This window comes from Anser anser (genome assembly GCF_964211835.1).
Source record: "Anser anser genome assembly, chromosome: Z".
Lineage (NCBI taxonomy): Eukaryota > Metazoa > Chordata > Aves > Anseriformes > Anatidae > Anser > Anser anser.
Window position 1 is genome coordinate 72,837,108 of NC_139723.1, and position 23,431 is coordinate 72,860,538.

At 40.9% G+C, this 23,431-nt stretch overlaps 1 protein-coding gene and 1 long non-coding RNA gene across 4 annotated transcripts in view; one reads left to right on the forward strand and one right to left on the reverse strand.

The window, feature by feature from the left end:
- Positions 1-542: 542 nt before the first annotated feature.
- On the reverse strand, positions 543-6,185 carry LOC310890027. The gene is made up of 2 exons (XR_014576971.1): positions 5,913-6,185; positions 543-1,026 (listed from the first exon to the last, which is right to left on the reverse strand). It is a non-coding gene; the product is annotated as an uncharacterized lncRNA (long non-coding RNA).
- Positions 6,186-6,386: 201 nt separating this feature from the next.
- The window catches only part of OXCT1 (3-oxoacid CoA-transferase 1), an 89,735-nt gene continuing 72,690 nt past the window's right edge, over positions 6,387-23,431 (forward strand). For 2 of the 3 annotated variants that reach the window (XM_083818418.1, XM_083818419.1), the window contains exons 1-3: positions 6,387-6,744; positions 9,108-9,216; positions 10,648-10,738. In XM_083818418.1, coding sequence (XP_083674544.1) covers positions 6,661-6,744; positions 9,108-9,216; positions 10,648-10,738 — 284 coding nt within the window. In that variant the 5' untranslated portion in view covers positions 6,387-6,660. Of the gene's footprint in view, positions 6,745-9,107; positions 9,217-10,647; positions 10,739-16,760; positions 22,954-23,431 lie in introns of those variants that run through there. The other variant, XM_083818420.1, reaches the window with a different exon arrangement.

The window sequence follows — 23,431 nt, forward strand, 5'->3', positions numbered from 1 at the left end:
CCCCTTCTGTCTTTTTAGGCTGCCTTGTAGGTTGTGCTCATGCAGTTGTGTGTGATGAACATGACTGGGAAGCTCATCTGTGTTCAAAGCCTCCCCACCCCTTTTTCTGGGCTACACTGAGTGTTCACACATGCATGTGCCTGCACCTTCCTTGCTAGTGCAAGAAGTCCATGTTTCTAGTGCATTGGGTGTGGAATAGGATGAGAAGTGTCAATCCACAGTTCTGGCTGGTGTGCTGGAAGTCTTTTACCTGCAAGTGTGACTGCTGGTATGACCTCTTGAACCTATGTTCAACCAAATGCCCAATCTTTCAAACACATAAGGAAATAAATGCAAGCATACGGATTTTGAAGACCGGTTCTTGTCACAGGTAGCTCTTCCATTATGGCACACAACTGTTGAAGTGGTGAGCCATGATAATAGTGATCAAGGTTTTATTCAGTGTGGTAAACAGGAAATATAAGATTGTTATCCCATGATAGGTTTTCTGATTCCTGTTGTGGTTAGCTTGCAATTGAATGAAATTCTGGAAGTGCTTGCTTAAAGTTATTAACACTTTAAATACACTACAAACAAAAAGCACCATACTTACTTATTGGATGAACAATTGAGAGTCAAGTGAATTATACATCCTAAAGGCCCATTAACATCTTATGGGAATCTGAGGCACTTTTTGCCATTCCCATAGCAGTTATTTTCAGTTCAGTATATCTAGTTACCGTGGTTACTTTAAAGACCTCTGTGCCAAGCTTGGTACAGACGTAGCACCTAACTGAGGCCTTACGGTTTTACATGAGGACAGCCGTTGCTGCTGGAGGAAGATAAAACATCAAACTGCTCACTCTGCCTGTCTGAGAGTTCAGCGGGATGCCACAGGGTGTCTCCACTGTCCTCAATCCATTCCAGGTTTTAAATTGGGACGTTTCATAGCACTGATGTCAGTCTCGAATGAAAAACTGTACAAACCCCCAAAAGCAGAGTAGTGAAGTCTCTGCGAACTATTGCAGTATAGCTTCAGGCTGGCATCTGGGAAAAAAAAAAAAAAAAGAAAAAAAAAATTTTGGACCTTTGAAGAGCTGTTTGGAGCTAGTGAAGTTGAAAGCAAGAGGCCTGAGAGCTTCTCAACAAATAGCTGTGTGCTTGCAAATGCAGGGAACTTACCTGCTGTTTAGGCTTTTTTTAGCTTTTTTTTTTTTTTTATCTCCCTTTGTGTGTGTGTTTGTAGGACTGTATTTAAAAACAGACTGTTACATTTTGCCAAAAACAGGGGAGAGCTGAAGGAAATCCCCAAAATTTATGACTAAACAATTCCAAAAGGCCTTTTAGAAGTTGGATGAGTGAATGGTAAGGCTTCTTTTTAAATCACCTTATAAAGAACATAGAACAATATTTTCAGATTTTGCCATCTATCCCATGTGTAAGATTAGGTGCCTTCCTAATTCTTCTGTTCATTTGATCGAGACTGAGAAATGAAACCTAACAAGAAACAACTGTCACATTTTCCTTTTGCATGTTCAGATCATGCTTCCCATTCAGAATGTTGACCAAGCTATTGATGGACTGCTCCACTGTACAGGGGAGGTCTGCGCTGCAGGGAGTTGTTCCCCCAGCAGCTGAATTAGGCAAAGCAATGCAGATGAAAATGTATTGGCACCTGGTTTTGTCAGAGCATGCAGGGAGCTGGCTCCCTAGAGAGTAGATGATGAAATAATTATGTGGGCTTGGACTCTGTGTGTGGATTTGCATGCCAGACTCCTGTAGCCAAGAACTGGTGCTTGACACTTAAGCACCACACCCATGAAATGGATGGCAAAGTCCAAGTTTCACCTGTAACTCTGGTTTCCTCTTTGAAATTTGCAGTCTAGGCATGTTGCTTTTCTTCATTTCCAGCCCCACTGGCTGTCCCGTAGTCTCAAGGTGCAGGACTAACTGCACTGAATTACAGGGTGTGTGATTTGTTTACTGCATACAATTTCTGCAAATGCGGTTCTGTGTTAGAATCACAGAATGGTTTGGGTTGGAAGGGACCTTAAAGGTTACCCAGTTCCAATCCCCTGCCATGGGCAGGGACACCTCCCACCAGACCAGGTTGCCCAAAGCCCCATCCAGCCTGGCCTTGAGCACTGCCAGGGATGGGGCATCCACAGCTTCCCTGGGCAACCTGTGCCAGTGCCTCACCACCCACATAGGAAATAATTTCTTCCTTACATCTGATCTAAATCTACCCTTTTTCTATTTAAAACCATTCCCCCTTGTCCTATTACTGCACCCCCCGACAAAGAGTCCCTTCCCCAGCTTTCTTGTAGGCCCCCTTTAGGTACTGGAAGGCTACTATAAGGTCTCCCCAGCGCCTTCTCTTTTCCAGCCTGAACAACCCCAGGTCCCTTCTCATGTTAATGTTTTATACTTCTTTCTATCAATTACGTTACCAGATACAATGAAAATATTTCATCACTAGTAGTTTAATAAAGTCTTCCTGGGCTCTGAGTTTTAAATACGTTCTGTTTGCTTATGAGATTTGTTTGACCATAACCCATGCAGCTTATTAATGTAACGTTGAGTTGCAGAATCTGGAAAAGCCTGTTACAGCAGTGCTAACAACATGTGCTGACACGCAGAGTGTCAGCTGCTCAGGATTCCTGTTTCCAATTTGTTTCTGTAGCCCCTTATGTCATGTTTACCTTTAACCCTCAACAACACTAGGATTAGAGTGTAAAATAACCCCATTCTTTCTGCTTGGCCAAAGGGGAAAAAAAAAAAAAAGACTTTCTTGTTCCGTTGCACCCTTGCAGCAAAAAGCTTCTTCTCAAAAATGAAGAGGGTCAGGAGGGTCAGGCTGGGCGTTAGGGAAAGGTTCTGCACCCAGAGGGTGGTCGGGCACTGGGACAGGCTCCCCAGGGCAGTGGTCACAGCACCCAGCTGCTGGAGTTCAAGAAGCATTTGGACAATGCTCTCAGACACATGGGCTGATTTTTTGGGCAGACCTGTATGGAGCCAGGAGTTGGACTTGATGATCCTTGTGGGTCCCTTCCAACTCAGGATATTCTGTGGTTCTGTGACATGATATAGAAATTCTTTTGTTCAGTATTGGCTATACGAAAGTTGGGCATCCTGCCTAAAATACAAGTGCTATAACGGAAACTGGAATAGCGTGAAACAAACAAACAAAAAATCCCTCTCAAATTATTTTTCATAAGATCTGCTTATGCGGTTAGTTGGTTTTTTGTTTTTCTTATCTAGGTGAGCCCTGATATTCTATTAAGTTATTCATTGTAACAAAAATATTTGTTGACTTTCTTTAAGCTGCTCAGGAGGTCCTTCAGGGGTAAAGAACTGCTCTTGCCAAAGAGTTGTTGACTCTTCTTTATTATGTAGCTTCAGGATCCTTCCACATTTTAATTTCCTTTTTGGTCCTACGCTTTGGCCCCTCAAGAGAAAATGTTGACAGAGTTAGTTGGCAAAAGGATTCCTCAGCAGTTCCACAGGTTTTCCTTCCACAATCTTGGCACTGTGATTCTCTCATTTCCTTTAATTTCCATAACTCTTTAGAAGGTGGCTTTTTTGTTTTCCAGTTGATTTTTGCCTTTGGTTTAATTTATTTATGAACTTTCATTTGCTAACTCCCTGCTAATTTTTATCACGCATAGTTTTCACTAAACCTGCAAGTGCACATTTTACTTTGTAAAGAGTATTTTTTTTCCTTTTTAATTATTTATTTTCATCTGAGCCTTATTAATAAGTTGAATATTTAAGTTCACATTGCTTACTAGTGTAATCATTGGTCAGGCAGGTGGCAGCCCTTTTGTCTTCCTCTAGGTAAATACATCTCCTGTAAATGCTATGAGTGTAACCTAAAGTTTTGAATGGTTTTGCACAGGAGCTTGCAATTATTTTCATGTTCTTAGATGAAATTTATTTATGATTATCCAATGTTGTTATGTCTCTATCATGTAATTCTCAAAAGGTCTCTTCTTTTTATTCTTCCTTTATTTGCTTTTCCCTGTGATATTCCCCTTTTGTAGGAAGATAGTGATGTTATAAAATTATCTTCTTTAAATTTTCTTTGACTTTCCATTCCATATGAAGGGATTTAGATTAATTTCACTATATCAAAGATGAGTTTCTTGTGCTCTTGAATGATTAATGTAAAAAATACCCCAGTATTTCAAGTAAAAGTATTTAAACACCAACCTCTTGTTTCAGAATTGGGACCTATTAATGCATTGGAGGTAAGTCCAGGTGTTCTGTGTGTATTCTAGATGCCATATAATTTAAAGAGCATTCCTTTCTGCATGGTGCAGTGTGTGATTTTTCATGCATCAGTAACTGTGGGGTTTTGTGAAATTCCAGTGGATCTGAAAGAAAGTAATTTGCTAACTTTTAATTAGGTAAAATCTAGGTGAACTACAAACATTACAGAACTTGTATAGAAGTTGTTCATTTCAGAGCTCTGGTTCTCCACCCTGTATAGATGGATGAAACAGATAAAAAAAGTCTGCCTATTTGCTGACTTTGATAACTTTTGCTGGACTTGGGGAAATATTAAGTATTTCACTGTATTGCAGTGCTGACTTTGTCTTAATATACTTGATAGTAGTATTATTAAGCTGGTGGTATAATGTTATACATGATGATTAACCTCCAAAATACATACCTACTGACTTGTTTTTGGCACCAGGTGCTCAACACTCTCCCACTATTCATTTATAAATGTAAATGTGAAAAATGTTTGACTTGCATGTTACCACTGGTACTTGGTTTACTTCATTGAACAAAATAAGATCAAACAAACTACAAGTATCTTTGATTATTTTGGAGACTTTGACTACCTGGTGATAGTCCCTTGTGTGAAGAGCTCGAAATCATATAAGAAATTAATACAAGTAGATTATCTAACATCCTTTATAAACTACTCCAGAATAAATGATTTTATCTGCTCATTCAGCAATGTTTGAAACTTGCCAAAATAAGATGCTTATGCCCCAAAACATGTGGACCTTGCACAATCTTTTTTGAATAATTTGGTTTTATAAAATCTATAGCACCTCATAAGTAAAAGTTATATCCCCCTAATTTCCTAGTTCATTAACCACTTTATATGGGCAGGATTATCAGCTTTGCATAATAGATGTTCCAAGGAGGTATTATTACTCATGCACTTGTACCTACTGCATGCAGTTAGCCCCCTTCCTCCAGCCTGCAGATAAGAACACCCTTGGAATCCCCACTAGTCCAAAACCCACGTGAAATAGATGCTAGTTGAGTATCTAACAAGTACTCAGAAGTGAACAGTTGGGTAAGTTTGTGACTGCACACAGCTGGTTTAAGGATACTGAACTGAACTAACATTTAGATGAACAAGTTTTGCAATACTTAGAGAAAAATTTTTCATGAAAGGAAAAAGGATGTAAAGGATTTACACGTCTATATGAAATTTAGCTAGAACTGAGGTTCAGAAATACAGTTCTGTAAAACTTGCCTGCAGATGTTTAGTCCCGAGAAAATACAGACCCAACTGTTACTGCAAGTTCATCAAGCCCCTGTAAAAGGCAGCTTTTCCCACCTAGAAGTGCCCCAGACCTAGCTGTCTAGCTAAATCCAGTGGCTCGGGAAGAGGGGAGGATGTTAGTGACCTGGAGCCCAGCAGGAACATTACCTCCACCACACACTACGCTGGTGTCTGCAAGGTTTGTGTTATGGGAACTGTCACTACTGGTGTCCTTGAAAGCATGTAGGGGGCACTTACAGCGTGTGGCACGTCAAGGTGACACGGCTGTGCTCTGCTCGTGGGCGCCAGAGGTCCATGTGTGCCAGGCTCGGCCAGCACTCTGAGCCAGATGAAATGGGTGTGCACACTTCAGAGTGAGACTAGCAGAACTCTTTAAAAATTTGCCTCCTTTGTGGCAAATTACCTTGCTGTGTGTTTTCGCCGCCGTAGCTGAGGAGGACAAGGCTGGCAGCTGTGCTGGAGCGAGCCTGGAAAGGAGAACAAGAGCAGTCTGACAGGCGAGGAGCGTGACCACCCGTCATGTGCTGGGGGCACTCCTCCTCTCCTGCATCCGAGCTGCTGCTTCCATTTTTCTGTGAATCTTTGTTCCACTGGGCATTGCCGGCGCATGAGCTGATCGCCTGGGGGTATTTTTAGAAAGCGTAAATAATGGTGGAGGCATGCTTTGAATTCTCCTCGTCGCAGCAACGAGAGGTGCCGGCGCTAAGAGGTCCACGCCATGTGACTGCCTAAGGGAGCGTGCGTCTATTCCAGTCGTCACATTTTCCACACAAACATAGCATCCGACTGCCCGGCGGCGACAGCGGGGGGCCCGGCCAGCCCCGGGGCCCAGCCCACACCCCAGTTACACCGCCAAGCCGCCCCTTATCGCTGCGGAGCCGCGGGGCCGGACCCTCCTTCCCCCTTCCCTCAGGCGCCGGGCCCCGCCTCGGGCGCGGCCACGTCAGTGGGCGTCGGGGCCGAGCCCCTCACCTTCCCCCGGCACGCCTGAGCCTACGGCGGCGGCTCTCCCGGCCGGCCCTCGCTCAACCGGCGTCGGACAGCAGCACCAGCCGCCCCCTCCTCCTCATCTTCCTCCTCTTCTTCTTCTCCTCCTCCTCCTCCTCCTCCCCCGCCGGCCGCTCCCTCCCCGCGACCCGCGCAGCCAGAAGATGGCGGCGCACAGACTCCTCCTGCCGCCGCTCGCCCGCCGCATCCTCCTGCCCGCCGCGCGGACACGGGGCGCCGCCGCCGAGGTGAGGGGCGGGACGGCGTCCGTCCGTCCGTGTCATCCATCCGTCCGTCCGCTCGGCTTGCGGCGGGGCGGCGCTGACCTTGGGGGAGACGGGGAGAAGGGATTCGGGGTTCGGCCCCGGAGCGCGGCTCAGCCGCTCCGATGAGATCCGTGGGGCCCCTGCCCGCTCCCGTCTGACCCCCCCCCGGCAGCCGCCGGCCGTCGGTTCTCTGCCCTCCGCCTCCTCCCTCGCCCCTTCTCGGTGTTCCGCGGTGGCGTTGGGCGGCGGAGCGGCTCACCTGCTGCCTCCTGGCGCACGTGTGGGGTGCCCCGCGTGTCTCCGTGGGCAGGTGGTCCTGGCTGCTTCTGCCTTCGTTTTGTCGGGTTATGGCTTGCCCTTCTGCAAGGCGTCCTGCCCCTTAGCTGGTCGTTCTGTCGTGCTGTTAGCCCTCTGCTCCCGTGTGTCCTGCTTTGGGCTGGGGTAGCTAATTTTATTCCTTGCAGGCATGGTGCTGTGCTTTGGATCTAGGGTAGGAGGAATGCTGACAGCACACCGATGTGTTAGCTGTTGAGCAGTGCTCGCACGGAGCCCAGGGCAGTACAGCCCCTCGTGCTGCCCGGCCAGCGAGGGGCTGGGGGTGCACCGGGAGCTGGGAGGGGACAGGGCCAGGACAGCTGGCCCGGGCTGGCCGAAGGGGTGTCCCACACCGTGTGGTGCCGTGCTGAATGATAAAATGGGGGAGAATTGGCAGGGGTCTGCCATTGCTCAAGGACAGGCTGAGCAATTGCGCTGCGCATCACTTGCTTTGTGTATTCTTTTTTCTTCCCTGTTAATCTCCCTTTATCTCAGCCCACCACTGGCTGCTCGCCTTCCTGGTTGTGTGTCCACCCCCGGCAGGGGACAGCGGGCGGCCACCGTGTGTCACTGAGCTGCCAGAGCCACGGCCACCACCTGGGGCTTCGGCTTCATGCCCTGGCGTGTAGGGACACACTTTGCAGTCGTGCTGCAGTTCCGAAAATGTGTTTCTGAAGGAAATAGCCATGGGGCTATTGAGCATGGGGAAAAGGGTCTTATTTTCAACCACTACTGTTCCCACTTAATAATGTTTTCCTGAGCCCCTCAAAGCAGAGGAGCATCGATGTTTCCATTGGGAAGGAAAGAAGCCTCCATTCAAAAAGGTTTTCTGAATACTCAGTGCAAACCCTTCTAGCCTTAATTTTATAAAGGAGGCGGTTTGTGTAGTTTTGAAACTGAGCCAAAACTGCTGCACTGGTTGTAACTGGATCGTAAGACAACTCTGCAGGGAAGAATACTGCCATTCTCTTTACGTTGTGCATACATTAGCTCGGTTATTATTTATTTACTCATTCTTCTCCTTCTTTTCCAGTCTACAATTCCTCTCTTCCACATCAAATTAGAAGTGGAAACAGCAGTAGCAAGTATTTTGACCTCCAAATATGCTCAGTTTTTCAAGACTGTGTCAATATAGTGTAGTGGCTTACATGTCAATTGCTGCTGGAGCACTGACAGTACTTCATGAGTATTAATCCGTGATAATATTACTGGGAAATGCTTCAAGGGGAAAAAAAAAAACGTTTTAGGATAGCTGTGATCTAAGAGTATAACAGAGGACTCATGATGGTTACTGTTGAATGGCTTTGCACTATCAAGTCTTGATTTTGGGGTGGGAGTCCTATTGATTTCCCTTTTGTCCTCCCTATTTCATTGTTTGTGGCAGTCTCCCTGATTGTGGGTTGTTCTCCAACAATGCAAATAGTGCTAAGAATGCAGGAGGAAGCTGGGCATCCCTGCTTACCACACTGCCAGCATAGGCTGTAGTTCACATTGCTCCTGGGCGTCCACTCAGAGTTTGTGGTGATGTTGGCCCTCTGCTTCAGCGACTACTGATTATGCTTGGTGTCCGGATACTTTGGAGCTACAAGCAGTAATGTATGGGTTGGAGCAGTCTACATGTTGCTCAAATTCGTGTTGAGGAATTGCGTTTGTGGGTCTGTTTACAGTAAGTCACGACTTCTCGACAATTTAAGATGGAATTCAGAAATTTTAAATATGTTTGAATATAGCGTAATGGATGCAGTTTATATGAGGCCTAAAGCCTTCATAACACATATGAATGTAGCAAAATCTGATATGATTTGGGGGATAGAGAGACAGCAGAGTCCTTGTTCTAGACTGCCTAACCCATGTATCTTTCCCTGCACCCGTCTATCCCTCCTTCCACAAACGCGTAAGCTTAGTCTTTGTCTTAGCAGTGTCTTTTTCGTACATCTTCCTCTTTAGTTAGCCAGAGGAAGGGTCATCATTACAGAGATAACATATAATACATTTTATTCACTTACTTACCTCTTCTAATGTTGTTCCAGATTTCTGGATGCTATTTTTCTACCAGCTGCCATCGCAACACCAAATTTTATACTGATCCTGTTGAAGCTGTAAAAGACATACCCAATGGGGCAACTATACTTGTTGGTGGTAAATATTTAAATTCTTTATGGATGAAAACTCATATTCTATCAATGAGATAATTGTGGTTCTTTTAATGTTATCTAATTTGAGAATCCATATTCTTGTATAGGTATTTTAAACAAGTCATTTCCTATCTTTCTACCTCTGCTTGGGACAGACCTTATCAGTAAGCATATCCTGGTTTCTTAGTTGAAGGAAAAATCCTCAGAAAAAAATCATTAGCTTTTTTCCCCACTAATAAAGCGTTAGACTTTACTTGTGTCAATTTGAATGCAGAAAGTTAATTTGGTCTTTTGGATTAACATCATTATTTCAGACAGTGAAGAAAGGCATTTTGGCGTGATTATTTTTATGCATTCTGTGCTCTGTACTTGCCTTCTCGCTGGCTCTCTGTGACCTTGAACAAATCGCCTGAGCTGTTTGACTATTGGAAGTCAAAATAACTTACCTATGTTATACTGAATGGTTATGTGTAATATTTCCAGAAGAGTCAAGAAATTGTGTCATATTGGCTTTCAACATGACTTGAGCTGTTAAATATTCTAGATGTTTTTCACAGTTTCATGCTGTTTAACCTCCTGAAAGAAAAGGCAATCTCTTTAGTTAACATGCCATAACTGATTTTTAGTACTGAGGAAGAGTAGTGAATGTAATGTTGTAAAACATGGGAAACATCACTAGAGATCTGTAGTAAGGCAAAGAAATGATAATTCTTCCTATTTATCATTTTGCCTTACTACTATATATTTTTTGTTGTTGTTTGATAGGAACAAAAGAAAATCTGAGATTCAGTGGTTGCAAGTTAAATGATAGTAGTCATAGTACTAGCCTAAGACTGGTGCTTCAAATGTGCTATCATACTTCATTTTAGGGGTATGAGGTTCTTGCATAATAGGCAGGGGTGTGAGGTGCCTCAGCCTGGGTGGAGATCTGAGTTACTGTGCTTCTAGTTACTGATCTTACCCAGAAGTTTAAGATTTCCAGATTCTTATCACCTGATTATAGGTTATGCTGTATGGGAGAACGCTTTGCTCCTCTCGTTTGACGTTGTTACTGTTCATTGGTACTGAAGGTTAGTTGGGTGGAAAGGGAAGGAGGAATAATGTGTGTAAGGGCATGGTGAGTGGTTAGGGCACACACCAGGAGAGCCAAGGTCTTGGAGCCCTTCTCCAAAGGCTGTTTGTGTAGGAGTAGACTCTGATGTCTTCATTGCGTTAATATTGCTAAATTGCTTTAATCCAAACTGGGAAGCATCCAGTGACTGGGAGATTCCAGTACTAGTGCACACCGCTCTTCCCAGAAGTGTTGTTTTCTTTAGTCATATAAAGTGCTCATTCTATTCAGAAAAGACTTAACTAACCAGTGCATGTTCTCACTTCTGATTCAACTGTTTTTCAAACACTTGTTACATATTCAATTTTCTTTCATTTTACACAGGTTTTGGATTGTGTGGGATTCCTGAAAACCTCATTGGGGGTTTGCTGAAGACTGGAGTAAAGGGAATTACAGCTGTCAGTAACAATGCAGGGTAGGTATATGTATGTTTGTGGCTTAATTCCGTTCACGTGAGAAGGCTGATATGTGTGAAAAATAACTATTTTTCATCATAAGGTGTCTGACAATTAATATGAAAAAAAAAATAGTACGAAAAATAGTTGTGTCAGTTTTATTTTTGGAATGAGCCCAGAGAGTACAGTACTGTGTGTATATAAACCCCAATTTGTCAGGGAGCAATTGTTGCTGTAGAACATAGCAATTATGTATATTTACATATATATAACCGGTTGATTGTAACTGAAAATATCAGTCATTTGTGTGTCTGTAAATTTCTAGATGGGAATTTTTAATTACATTTTGATGCTTTCTGACAAAATTTTATTACAGCTCTGTTACTTTAAAAAAAAAAAGAGAGAATAAGAGAATAACCCCACAGCAGTAGAGAATATTTATGATGGGTCAATGGAGAGACTTTTTTTGTGGGTCTTGAAATTATTTTTTGTTAAATATTTGCCCATTAAGAAATTCATGTGAGGTTGACAAACTTCTTACATGCAATTTCCCAACTTCTCATTATGGTTATTTTTTTACACAAGCTGCTCATCCAGTGTACCTAACAGTCTTCATGTAGAGAAATAACTACAGCCACTTTTGTTAAAGTGCATTAATGGAACAGAAACAAAATTAAATAAAAATACTGACATGCAGAATGTAGTGATGTGTATTTGAAATTGGCCTGGTCAATAAGATGGATGTTCTGCTCCTTGCAGCATGTTGGATGAGTAGCATATGCAGGTAGCCCTAAATTTGGTTCAGTAACTTATCACATTAAATACCACCTGCAGCAACAAAATAATCTCAGTGTAATTTGGTTCATTGTGGATTTAAAGAATATTGAAAACCATAAAAATTCCTCATTTATTATTTCCTCTCAAATGCAGCATTCAAAATTAAGTAGTTCACAAAAAATGTAGTAACATGGGAATTTCCAATTGCTGAAGTTACACATCATTACAGAAAAGAAAAAAAGGGTAAGAATGCTCACACACTAGCATGCTCACACACCAGCTTCCTTACCACCTGGGGTGTATAACCCTATAACCCCAGTAGATCTAGCTGTGAAAAGACTCTTGTTTCACAAGGCAGGAGTTTAGGATGAGCCCTCTTAAAAAAAAAAAAAAGTTTGCTAAAGGTACATCTAGGTACTTGCACCAGAATAAGGGAGAGATGGGTTTATGTGAAGCAGAAGGGTTGCTTGATTCCTTGTGTGAAATGAACATAGACATCAAACCCTGCTTCCTCAATTCCTCCACCCTTGCCAAAGAAGTGAATTAGGTTTGATCTATCTAGTAATGCTTTGTGCTCTTTTCATCTGCGTCATTATATCTCTCCTATACTTTGTCCATAGTTTTGTATCCCAATCTATTTTGTTTTAACTAGACTGAAGTTAACATGATTTAAAACCAGAATATCATTCAAAAATACAGGTATGGAAGCAATTATAGCAATTAATAATGAATTAAAAAAATGTGTTTTACAAATCATTGTCCCTTCTCACATAAAATATTTTGGATCACAGTTTCTTGGTAATAGAACAAGGAAACACCAGAAATCTCTATGTGGTCTTTTGCACTACCTTTTCAAAATGCAGATTTAAACATTAACAAGAGAAAGTACTTTCTTAACATTAACTCATTAACAAGAGAAAGTAACTTCTGTTATCTACTGTAATCAGCATTGTTTCCTGGATAATAAGATAATACCAATCTGTAGATTGAAATTAGCAGTGGTAATAGGGAGAAGTGTTTCAGAAAATGTTATTCTTTAAAAGCTTGATATCATAGGGGAAAACTGTATTTGAGCAAAATTAGGCAGTAGTTTTTTCTCAGATATATAATCTTACAAATTCTGGAATATTCTTTTGAGCAATCGTTATGATAATTCTGAAGAATTTGAGTTTGCACTTCCAACTAAATTGGCAAAGTATATGGCCCTCCTGTTGCATCAAAAAACTTCTGATGTTTGATAGAAGGTGACACAGCTACTGATTGAGTTCTGCTAGACATAGATATGAGACATTTATGCTTAGTTCTGTTAAGGTTCTCACTTCTGTTCTCTCCTGTTCGAGTTCTTTAGACACCTTAGAAATAAGCCACCAGTTTTATTTTTGTTTACTTTTAATGAAGTACAGTTGTGGTTCTCTTTTTATTTTTTATTGTTTTTAGAAGAAACTTTGTTCCTATAGATATAATCCAGGCAGCTGAAGTTCACAATATGTTAATCATATTTTTTTTCCAGTTCCTCACGCTTGCTATTGTGCATGCATAGTAATGAATATAATTTGCATTAGCACTTAGAGAGTCACACTCAAACCTCTCAGTATCCTGTTGAAAACAATTTTTGTTGGATGCTAAAAAGGAGACAAAGAGATGAAAATTGTTATGAAAGATCAATCATGTAGAAGAGCTCAATCACTTTCCTTATACCCTTATTTCTGAATGACATGCATATGCGTTAATAGAATGCACAGATGCTTCTAGGAGACCTGTGAAGGTTTAAGTGTGAAGAGAGAAGCATTGTGGAATGGAACTGAGAAGCAGACACTTTCTTTTTTATTCTATAATATAGAATATCTAGTATATGACCAAGGTTGTTGGTGGTGGTATAGGCCAGGTTGGATGGGGCTTTGGGCAACCTGCTCTAGTGGAAGGTGTCCTTGCCCTGGGCAGGGTTGGAACTGGGTGTTCTTTAAGGTCCCTTCCAACTCAAACCATTCTGTGATTCTTTAATTCTGTGATAGGTTGGAATTAATTTTGCTTGAAAGAGTTGCCCTGAAAAAAAAAAAAAAAAGTTATTTGGTCTTTTAGGCTGGAGAGATTAGTGTCAAATGTTTGGTTTTCCATGAATGTTCATGGAAGGCTGATAAGAACATCACAGAACAGTATGATGATCTGTGCTTCCCTTTAGGCATACTCAAAGTGTTGGTATTTGAGTCTGTCTCCAGTGCAGGCTTCCACCTCTACAGATTTTAAAGGCATTTCAGACCTGCGTCCTCATTTCCTTTTGTATACCTGCTAATGGCTGTTACCTTTGAGGGGGTGTTGGAGCAGCAGTTGTGCTCAGGCTTTCCTTGTAGGTGGTATCATATATGATGATTTGAAAATGCCCAAGAACATCTGGGTTTTTCATGAAAGCTAGTTTGTAAAAAACAAAACAAAACAAAAAAAAAAAAACAAAAAAAAACTGGTTTTAATCTCATATTAAACAGTATTGTCTATTTTGAAATTAATTTAAGAATATGGCCTCATCTTTTGTTTTTATTTATTAACTATTATATGGAATTTAGCCTGCTATAATTTGATAGGGTTTGACATCTGAATCAAATCACAGATGTTGTCATTAATGAAGTCAAAATTCTCATCACAGTGAGTAAAACCATTTAAGCATCTTAGAATACCATAGCAAAAAGCATAGTGATACTACCAAGTATCGCAACGCTAATAAATAGATTTGAAAACTGAAATTCATATGCCCTGCAGCAGTAGTATTCAAAGGGTGAGTTGTTCGTTTTATCTTGGGGTGTCAAGTACTTTGTGAGGTGACTAATTTGCCACTTTCCAAGAAGCCTCAGGATTCAGTATTTTGCTTTGGTGCTGAGTGTTATGCTGCAGCTGATACCCTGCTGTGTTTCATCTTCCTGACTGCAACTGCTTTCTATTCTCCAGCTCTTGGAGCACACAGGAGGTAATTGGCTGTGGTTAGGCTTTTTTTCATCTGGCAGTGGGGTTAGTAGGCAACTTGTAATCGGAGCAGAGAAGGAGCCAAGTATGCAGACAGGCAGCCTCTTCGAGAGAACAGTGCAGCAACACGGATTAAGTCACATGTCTTTCAAAATGCGTGAACCACGAAACGTTCCTACAGAGAGATCTGTTTGTGACTTAAAGAGCAGCAAGGGAGACAATGCTTCGCTTGCATCTAGGAGAAAGCAGGAGGAAGTCCTGCTGGACCCTTAGCAACTCCTTTCTTTTAGCTGGAGAGAAGGTTCAGCCAAGTTTAGAAATGCTTGGCACTGCAGGGAAACAACTTCAGAGGAGTATGTGGTCACAAGTTCACACCTTACTGTGTTGTGCTACAGTGCAGCAAGGAGGAGATTCCTCCTGCAAGCCCTTCCTCGATTCATATGGCTGCTGGCAGGTAAAGTCCTGTTTTGACCTGTGAAAGCCTTGCCAGGGAGGGGATGTACAGTACTGTATGAGGCGCTCTTGGGCACCTTAGTTAGAAACATGATCCTGCTCAACACACTGCTGGTTGCTGTGCGCTTCTGTAGTGCCTAAGCTATGCACTAGCCAGTGAAATGGCATATTTAAGAGTAGTTACTCTTTTGCCAAACCAAACAAAGCAAAGTGTTTGAAAGGGAAGCAATACAAATATCCCATATCTCTGCTATTTACACAACGTGCTGCAGGGGAAACTGGGGCTTGTGAACCATGGGAGATACTTAAAGGCGCTATAGTGGGTAGGTGTGCTTTTAAAATGCATACTCGCACACCTTCCCTTATAACTTGTTTTGCCTATGTTGTTCATATTTTAAGTATTTCCTTTACAATGTATGATTACATGCCCGTTAAATTTAGAAGATTCTATTTCAGTAACCTTCTAGAATCCATTTTATTTTATCTTTGCTGCATTGTTGTTTAAATTTGGTTAGCTACATATACATCAGCACACCCTTATTTTAAATCTTGATTCAGTAAATTCCCAACATAGCTGTGACTGACATACAGTACCTTCTTGCACGTGTTTTTTTTGTCATCTGCCCTATGACTTCGTAGTACCTGTTGCATACTGACTTCAGGTTATAGTAGACTTGGACATTTCAGGTCAACTTATGCCAAGGCTTCCATTTTTGCAGGCTTACAGGCCTATTGTTTCAGGATATGTGTTGCAACAAAACTAATCTTGTCATTAACAGTTAACAAAGCCAAATATTTAAAATGAAAGTTTACAGAATTGGCTCCAAATTGTTATTTTTCATTAATTATGCTTCATGAAATGGTTAACTAATTTTGGGTAAAAGTACATTCTGAGATGAATACCTTTATTCTGTCTCTACCATCTCAATAGACTGACTTTGTGCTAGGTGAAAATGAAGTCTGTTAGTTACTTACACTAGCTGCACATGTGGTCTGACGGTTATAAATGATCTACTTCCCTCTGGGTTTTGTCTGCTTGTGGGATTTAAACATGCATTCTTTCTGAATGCAATAGTATTGAACAGTAGGGTTTCACTTACAGTAAAAATAGAAAAGTCACAGCTAATATATCTTAATTACTAATCACCTGAGCAACCATTTTAAAGGAGGTGGACCACATGTGGTCAGATTATCAGAGGTTCAAGCTATCTGCTAAGAAGGCATTAGCAGCTTTTTGAACCTTTGGTTTCTGTGCTCATTTTGGAGAAGTTATTTTTATGTTACAATATTATACATTACTAAGGAGAAAATATCCGTGTGGTAAATGTTTGGTCATTGTGCCTGTATGCACTAAGTTACTAGTTCAGCTGAGTCTAATGTATGGTTTTCATAATGGACTACCTGCAGGTAGAGAGTTGCCAGATAAGGAACTATTCAATGGCAATCTTGTGATGCACAGTTTAGATGGGAAACTTATTGTATGACTGTGCACCCTATATTCATTCAAAAGCATGAATGGTATTTTTCTAGTTTTAACAACTAAATATTTTGTTTTTAAGACAGGTTTAATAAACTTTAACATAGATAAAATTTATCTCGTTTGTCAATAATTACTTTGAGCTAAGTCTGCCATCTTTGACATAAACTTCCTGTTTGTTCTTGTGTATGTAATTCCCATGCCCTAATTCCTTCCTTATATATTAATGTATATGTTTCTTTCCTTTTATGTCAAAAAAAAGAAGTCTTCTGGTAGAAGTCGCATCCCAAATTCACAGCAAGTTGAGAATTTTTTCCATGTAGCATATCAATAAGGTGTCGAGTGCTTCTAACAATCATAAAAGTGACGATCACTTGATTCAGAGTGAAAAATGTAACTGAAGAAGTTTATGGGAGAGCGTGAAGAAAGCTTGTATGTCACAAAGATACAATCAAGATAATGCTCAGAAGATCTTACATTGTGATGTAGTTTCTGCATACATAAGAAATTCTTTAAACATCTCAAACATTCTTTCACAAGTGAAATACAAGGTCACCAATGACTCTTATCTTTCTTACATATGGCAAATTGCCAAACTAATGGGGAAAGGTCTGTAATATATTTTTAGTGTGAAGATGAACCTTTTGGGCAATTTACTTCTTTTTTCCTCTGATCTTTTTTTTTTTTTTTTGTAAGAATCTAATTGGATGCTTTATTACAACTGTTTATAGATTGTTGACCCTCTTTGAACTGCAAATCCCTCAAGATCTGACCAGGTCATCTTGCTAATTTTAGTGTGGAGGTTATTTAGGATTTTGGCAGGGCAAGTTGTACTAAACTTTGCACTACATGGAACTATTGAGAAATCAACTCAGAAGATGACTTGCAGGTTGCAATTACAAATGAGGAGGACCATGTAGGTAAAGAACTCAGCATGTCTGAAGAATCGTGTCAACTTAATTTTAGAAAAGTGTCAATAAAAGTTAAACTTAGCTATCAGCCAGGAGACTGAAGTATGATGCATGCATGATGTAATTCACATATTTAATGGATTAAGTCTATACTATTTAACTTCACTGCAAAGGAAAAATAGGGTAAATTTTAAAAGCTCTGACTGGAGTTTGTTGTTTTATTTGTTGTATTAAAAATGTGATATGCCACTTCATAGCAAAAAGAAAGACAGAGAGAAGTCCTTGCTGCTGACATAAGTTTCCAGTGTGCAGTACTTGTCTTTCTCAAAAATTGTCTGCCTTCACACCATTTTGATGGACTTGGCATATATCTGCACTAGTCATTCATACAAGCAGTGGTGCATCTTTTTTTATGGAGGAGGAGGATGGCAGAGGAACAATACTGTTATTTTGCTGTGAGGCTGAAGCTGAGATGGAGTTACTGGAGCAGAGAGGTTGGAGTTTCCCTGAGAAGGCTTTACTAGTGGAGGGAGAAGAGTGCAGTGCAAGCAGTGTGGAGAGTGAGCAGAGGGAATTTAAAGCTCAGTCATGCTGATAGCTTGCAGGCAGGCCTTCATGATTCCAGCAACCATGGGCTCCTTTTTCTTTCACCTTTTTCCCCTCGGAGTGAAAGGGGCAGTCTCAGTCTGCTGAGCTGAGAGAGGTTCAGTGCATCGTTTCCTTCGTCCTTTGCCATGGGCTAAAAAGGTGGTGAGAGAGATGCTATGGGTTCTGGAAGCTGTGACCTGCCCTGCTTTCTGTCCTACCTCTTCCTTCTGACTGGGAGTGCCTTAGCATACTGAAGCTCCAATACTTCTGTCTTCTTCCTCTCTTCTCAGTTACCTTCCCTAAGATAGTTTCTACCTCTCTTTTCTGCCTTCCATTAACCAGTTCTCAATAGGACAGATGGAAGAATGTGCTAGGAGAAAGGAAAAAAAAGAAAGTTAAAAACAGTTTCCCTCTCTCTGTTAGTTGATTCCCACCCCTCATCTTCCTCTCATTCTCCATGTACTTTCTTGGTAGTGCAGAACAGAAAAGAAGCAGAAACAGCATATTGGCTTAGCTGGCTCCTCACTAATCTTTTAACCTAATGCGTAAGGGATTACTGTGGGACATGCTCTCACAGCTAGATGACTGGACAGTGCAAGACATCAAGTGCTGCTAGATGAGTGATTGCCCACATTTATTTTATCCTTGATCGCATGTGCTTAGGTGTCTTCTGGCAAAGGCCATCCACTCATTTTCTGCACAAAGTCTACAAAGGATCATGTTCTGATGCTGCCAGGATTGCACTTTGTGATGATTATTGTGGGGCTGTGAATGTGCATCACTAAGAACTTGGATGGTTTCTTCAGGCTTTTTTCTTGTTGGTCAAGTTTCATGCTGTAGTTAGGGCAGCCCCTGAGCATGCAACTTTAAGGCTGTATTACTGACGACCAGATAGTGTTCGGTCCATACCTCTCAGCTTGGGAGCCCACCTGGACTTCCTCAGGAAGTGTGAACCTAGCAGGAGACACAAGCTGTGTAACTTGGAGCAGATCCTTTTGAGGACTTTAAAGCTAAAGTTACAAAGTAAAAAGAGACTAGATGAATCCTCTTTTAAGTGGACAGAGATGGAAGAAATTATTTCTCTCTCCCACTTCTAGCCTCTTGCCAGGAAAATTTCTAGCTCTGGAACGGATCCGTACATTATCAGGTTTCGTGCGTAGCTGTGCAACGCTGTGACTTGCCGAATGCTTAGAGAGAGACTGCTCGTGTATCTCCAGAAGCTGACTAGTGTTTTCATATAAAGCACTCTTCAGAAGAATATCTGTATGTCAGAAACCTTGGGACTACAACAGGACTAACCAAAATAGTAGGACGAAGAGAAGTACGCTTTTTTTGCAGCAACAGCAAGTTTCAAGAAACTCTAGTTTCTGCTTGAGGAGGGGCCTTGCCTGAGTATTTTTATTACATGGTTTTCTTTCTCAGTCTGTGGTCTCCAGGGATGATGTAGTTATCCTTCCATCCTTCCAATCTCCATATTGTAGGAGGAGGAAGGTCAGGTACGTCATCATGTTAGCTCCTCTTTGTCCAGCATATTTTTATACTACAAAACCTGAATATACACGTTAACCTTTCATATCCAGTGACTTCTGGTCTTGGTGTGATCTCCTAGGAATATCCACCTCAGGTCCCGGAGAATCCTTGGGCAGCAAGAACGGAGAAAAACTTCTCTTTAAGTGACATAGAACAAAGCCATCAAGCTAACTGATGCTGCTCACTAGCAGTTTCCAGTGTTCACAGTAAGGGCAGCCAGTCCTTTATACATATACTTGTGCTTCTCTTTGATACATATAAACGTCTTTACAAAGGCAGAGAGGAGAGTGTAATTAGCACTGTTTACTGAAAAGGAATGAAAAGCCATCTTACGTCTTCTGCCAGAGCAGTGTGACATCCCAAGTCTGCCTTTTTGTCTGAATAGTAATGCAAATTTCTGTTACCTGCTTCATTGGGCTGTGTAGGGCTTGTTGGTGTGTGAAGCTTGGAAACTTCATAAAGTCATCTTCCCTGTGATGCTGTAGAATGTATCTTATTTGAGACTCCCAGGAAATAAAGGTCTGAGAACTGCAAACTACCTTTATCTGGAGTGCAACATAGACATGTTGTTGAGCCTATTTGAAGTGTATTTGAGATTTGTGGGCTAGATCCACCTGGGAGTCTTCTTTGGCTAGTTTTTTATTAGAAAAGGCTGACCCTAGTTTTTGACAGGAAGATTTTGCAAGTCTGAGAGGGACAAAACAATAGAAAGGAATTCATTACTGAACAACCAGACCTGCTGGACTGTGATTACATTTTCCGGTCAGTGTCACGTTAGATCTCCTTTTCTGTAGTCGTTTCATGTATTCTGTAGATTCAGATTTCATCCTAATACAGAACGGGAAACTTAAAGAAATCTTGATGGCTTTGAGGGTAAAAGAAAGCATTCTCTGTCTCTGTACTTTCCTTCTTCTGACAGTACACATAAAAGCTGTAACAACTTCCACCACGCCTCTTTCCTTCCTGTCCAGAGCAACACATTTTTATTACACTCACCTTTGTTTAAATTTTTAAGGGACTGAACCCTGCTTCAGGATTCATTCTTTCCCTTTCCATTCACTCAGTGAAGGATTTTTCTTCTTAAAGCTATTATCTGATAGCAAGGGCATTGCCTGCAAGAGAGATATTTAGTGATAACATTTTCAGTATAAACAAAGCTTAAAAATTCAAAGAAACTTTTGTGCCCAAAACAAAAGGACCAAGAAAGCAGTAGAACATGGAAAGGGAGAACAAGCAATTAACAATCACCCTAAAACAAACAAAAAAGTTACACTGAATAAAATTTCCCTAAATCAGAAATTGTTTTTTTACTTTCATTCCAGAATAGAGATATTAACTAAAGGGCAAAGCATGGGGAAAATGGGAATGAGAATAGCTTTTTGGTAGTTGTGTGAAAAGTTGGTTTCTTAGAATATTCAAGTGTAAGGAAAAAAACACAGAAAACATAAATTAGGATGAACTATTCAAAGTGAGATTTTTGGAGGGAAATGAAAAATAATGTACATGAAAGGTTATTGATGTGCTTGAAAGGTTATACAGTGTCCATGAAAGAGGGTTTTTCAGCTGGAAACCTGAATGCATGTTGCATATAATTGACATATGATATAAACATATAGGATGAGTAACAGCAATTGGATTTTGTGATGCTTCTCTGAAGATGAAATCCCAGGGAATGGAAGTAATTCTGAGTGGCAGGCAGGCAGAGCTTCTTGGTGCATGATTGTCTGAAGGCAGAATGCCTCTTCTCATTGTGCTAGGAAAAAAAGGCTGCATGGCCTGTGTGCCCAGTGACTGATCCTCACTGCAGTTTTATTTTTGAATAAATTGACCTCCTTTGAGATACGGAGAGTGACTTAGAAACACCTTGGTTTGAGTGTGACAGAATAACTTTTTGTTTAATTCTTAGGGGATTTTTGTAACTACAAAGCTTTGTTTGAGAGGTGATACTTTCCTGCAATACATGAGAGAAACAAACATATCTGTACGGGATCTAGAATGAAGATATGCAGAATCCTGCTAAGGACTATATGCTCCAGTAGCTGTTGCTTAGCCTGTGGAAGCAGAGAGTAGAAGTCTTGGTGAAACGAGGCAGAGATTTCTTTATAACCATTACAAATTCGCTTTTGGCCCTCTGCTGCAATTCCTTTCTTAAGTGCACGTGTGATCACAATTTTGCCTGTGTGCAGGAATCTCATGTCTGCCTATTTCTGTCTGACAGCAAACTCCAATTTGTAGACAGTTCAAAACACTGCTCCACCATAAAGCTCTGCAGACTGTTACTTAATGTACCTTTTTTTACTGTGCAGTACTCTAGTTATACAGCCCCTTTAAACTGCTGTCAGATATTAGCTGGTCTATCATATTTGCTCATTATTATCTTTTATAATGATAAATCGGGGTTTGATGGTTTTCTTTTGAGAGGGATTTTCCTGCTTTGACTGACACTACAAAGCAAATTGTGGTGCTTGTATTTTTATTTATTTTTAATCCCTTTCTTTGCCTACAAGACTTCTTGTTTTACTCTGTTCTCAGCTTTTTTAGTTCCAAGCCTCTGGAATTTGTTCCTGTGGGGAGTTAGAAATATAGGTTGTTTCCATGTGGCACAGATTTTATTCTCAAGGCTTTGGCATGCTGGAACACTTTTGACATTGTATGGTATTGCATCAGAGCTGGATTTCTTTTATAGGTCAGAGTTAGAGAGTGGAGAAAGCTTTTTTTTTTTTTTTTTTAAGTCCTTTACAACTAGAGAACAAAAAATAAGCTTGAAGAATCATACAAGAGAATTTTGTTTTACTTCCTCATGCATAGTTTCCAAATTGCTTGTGTATGCATAGAAGTAGGCTGCCAAATCTTAAAATAGTCCTCATTATACACGCAGCTGCGAAGGCTTTCTGACTGCACATCTTGCTCTATGCAGCTGTTGCGAGTACTGTGATAGGAGGGGAATAGCTGGTCCTGGTACTGCTCTGCTCAGCCCCTTCTCACTTTGCATACAACACTGCAACGCATGCTGCAGTGCTGGCAACCAAAAGGGTAGTTGTGCTGTTGTATCGGAGGGCGTGTCAGCTCTGGTACAGCCTGGAGAAGAGACAGCTTGGACTCTTTAGTGAATTTGGGTTGATCGCTTAGGAGAAGCATTCAAAGGCATCCCGAGCTACCTCATTCTGCCTGAAACTTAAGACTTTCAATGCCTCAGTGTGTGGAAGAACAGCTGCTGTGAGATAAGCTTATGCTCTGCGTTGATTTGTGGAGCTTTCTGAACAGTAAATGATGGGAAATACTACATATTACATACCACAACAGAAATACTGCATTGGTCCAAGTTAATTAAGCAGAATTAAACTTCAGAATAAAAATGTGTAAGCCTGTGGATTATGTTCACCATTACTGCTTTTCTGTTATAAAATAAAGACTGATTGTGTGCTAACTTTTTGAATCTGGCCTTTTGAAAGGATGCCAGGAGGTCACAGCTGAGATGTGTAAAATGGAATGCTAAAGTGATGGAGTATCAATATGCATTGAATGAGGTTTGGTTGTTGTCCAGCAGGTAATTTCCTTTGAACTCCACTATTTATTGTGCAAAACAAATAACTCTAGGCACACTCAGCATCAGTACTCTTTTTTTTTTTCTTTTTTTTTTTTTTCCTTTCCCATTGCCATACCAGGGTTAGGGGTTATGGTTAATGATAATTTGGGTAATGTATAAAGGAAAGTGGTCTGATGCATTACTTTCTTCATGTGGTCATTGGTGGAAAGAGATAATTTCTGACTATCTAGAGAAGGAAGAGCACTGTAGACATCATTATTTATGTAAGAATGCCAAGCGGGTGAGATTAATATCAATAAATGATATATTTCATATAATCTTTAGTATAATAGAAATTAATATAATTAAAAAATACAGACAACCTTTGGGAAGCTCTTCTTCAGGAGTGGTGTTTTCAGTACGATGTGTGTATTGTAAATGCATACATGCTAATTACAGTGTGCTGGGTACTGGGTTTGATTTCTTATAGAACACTTGT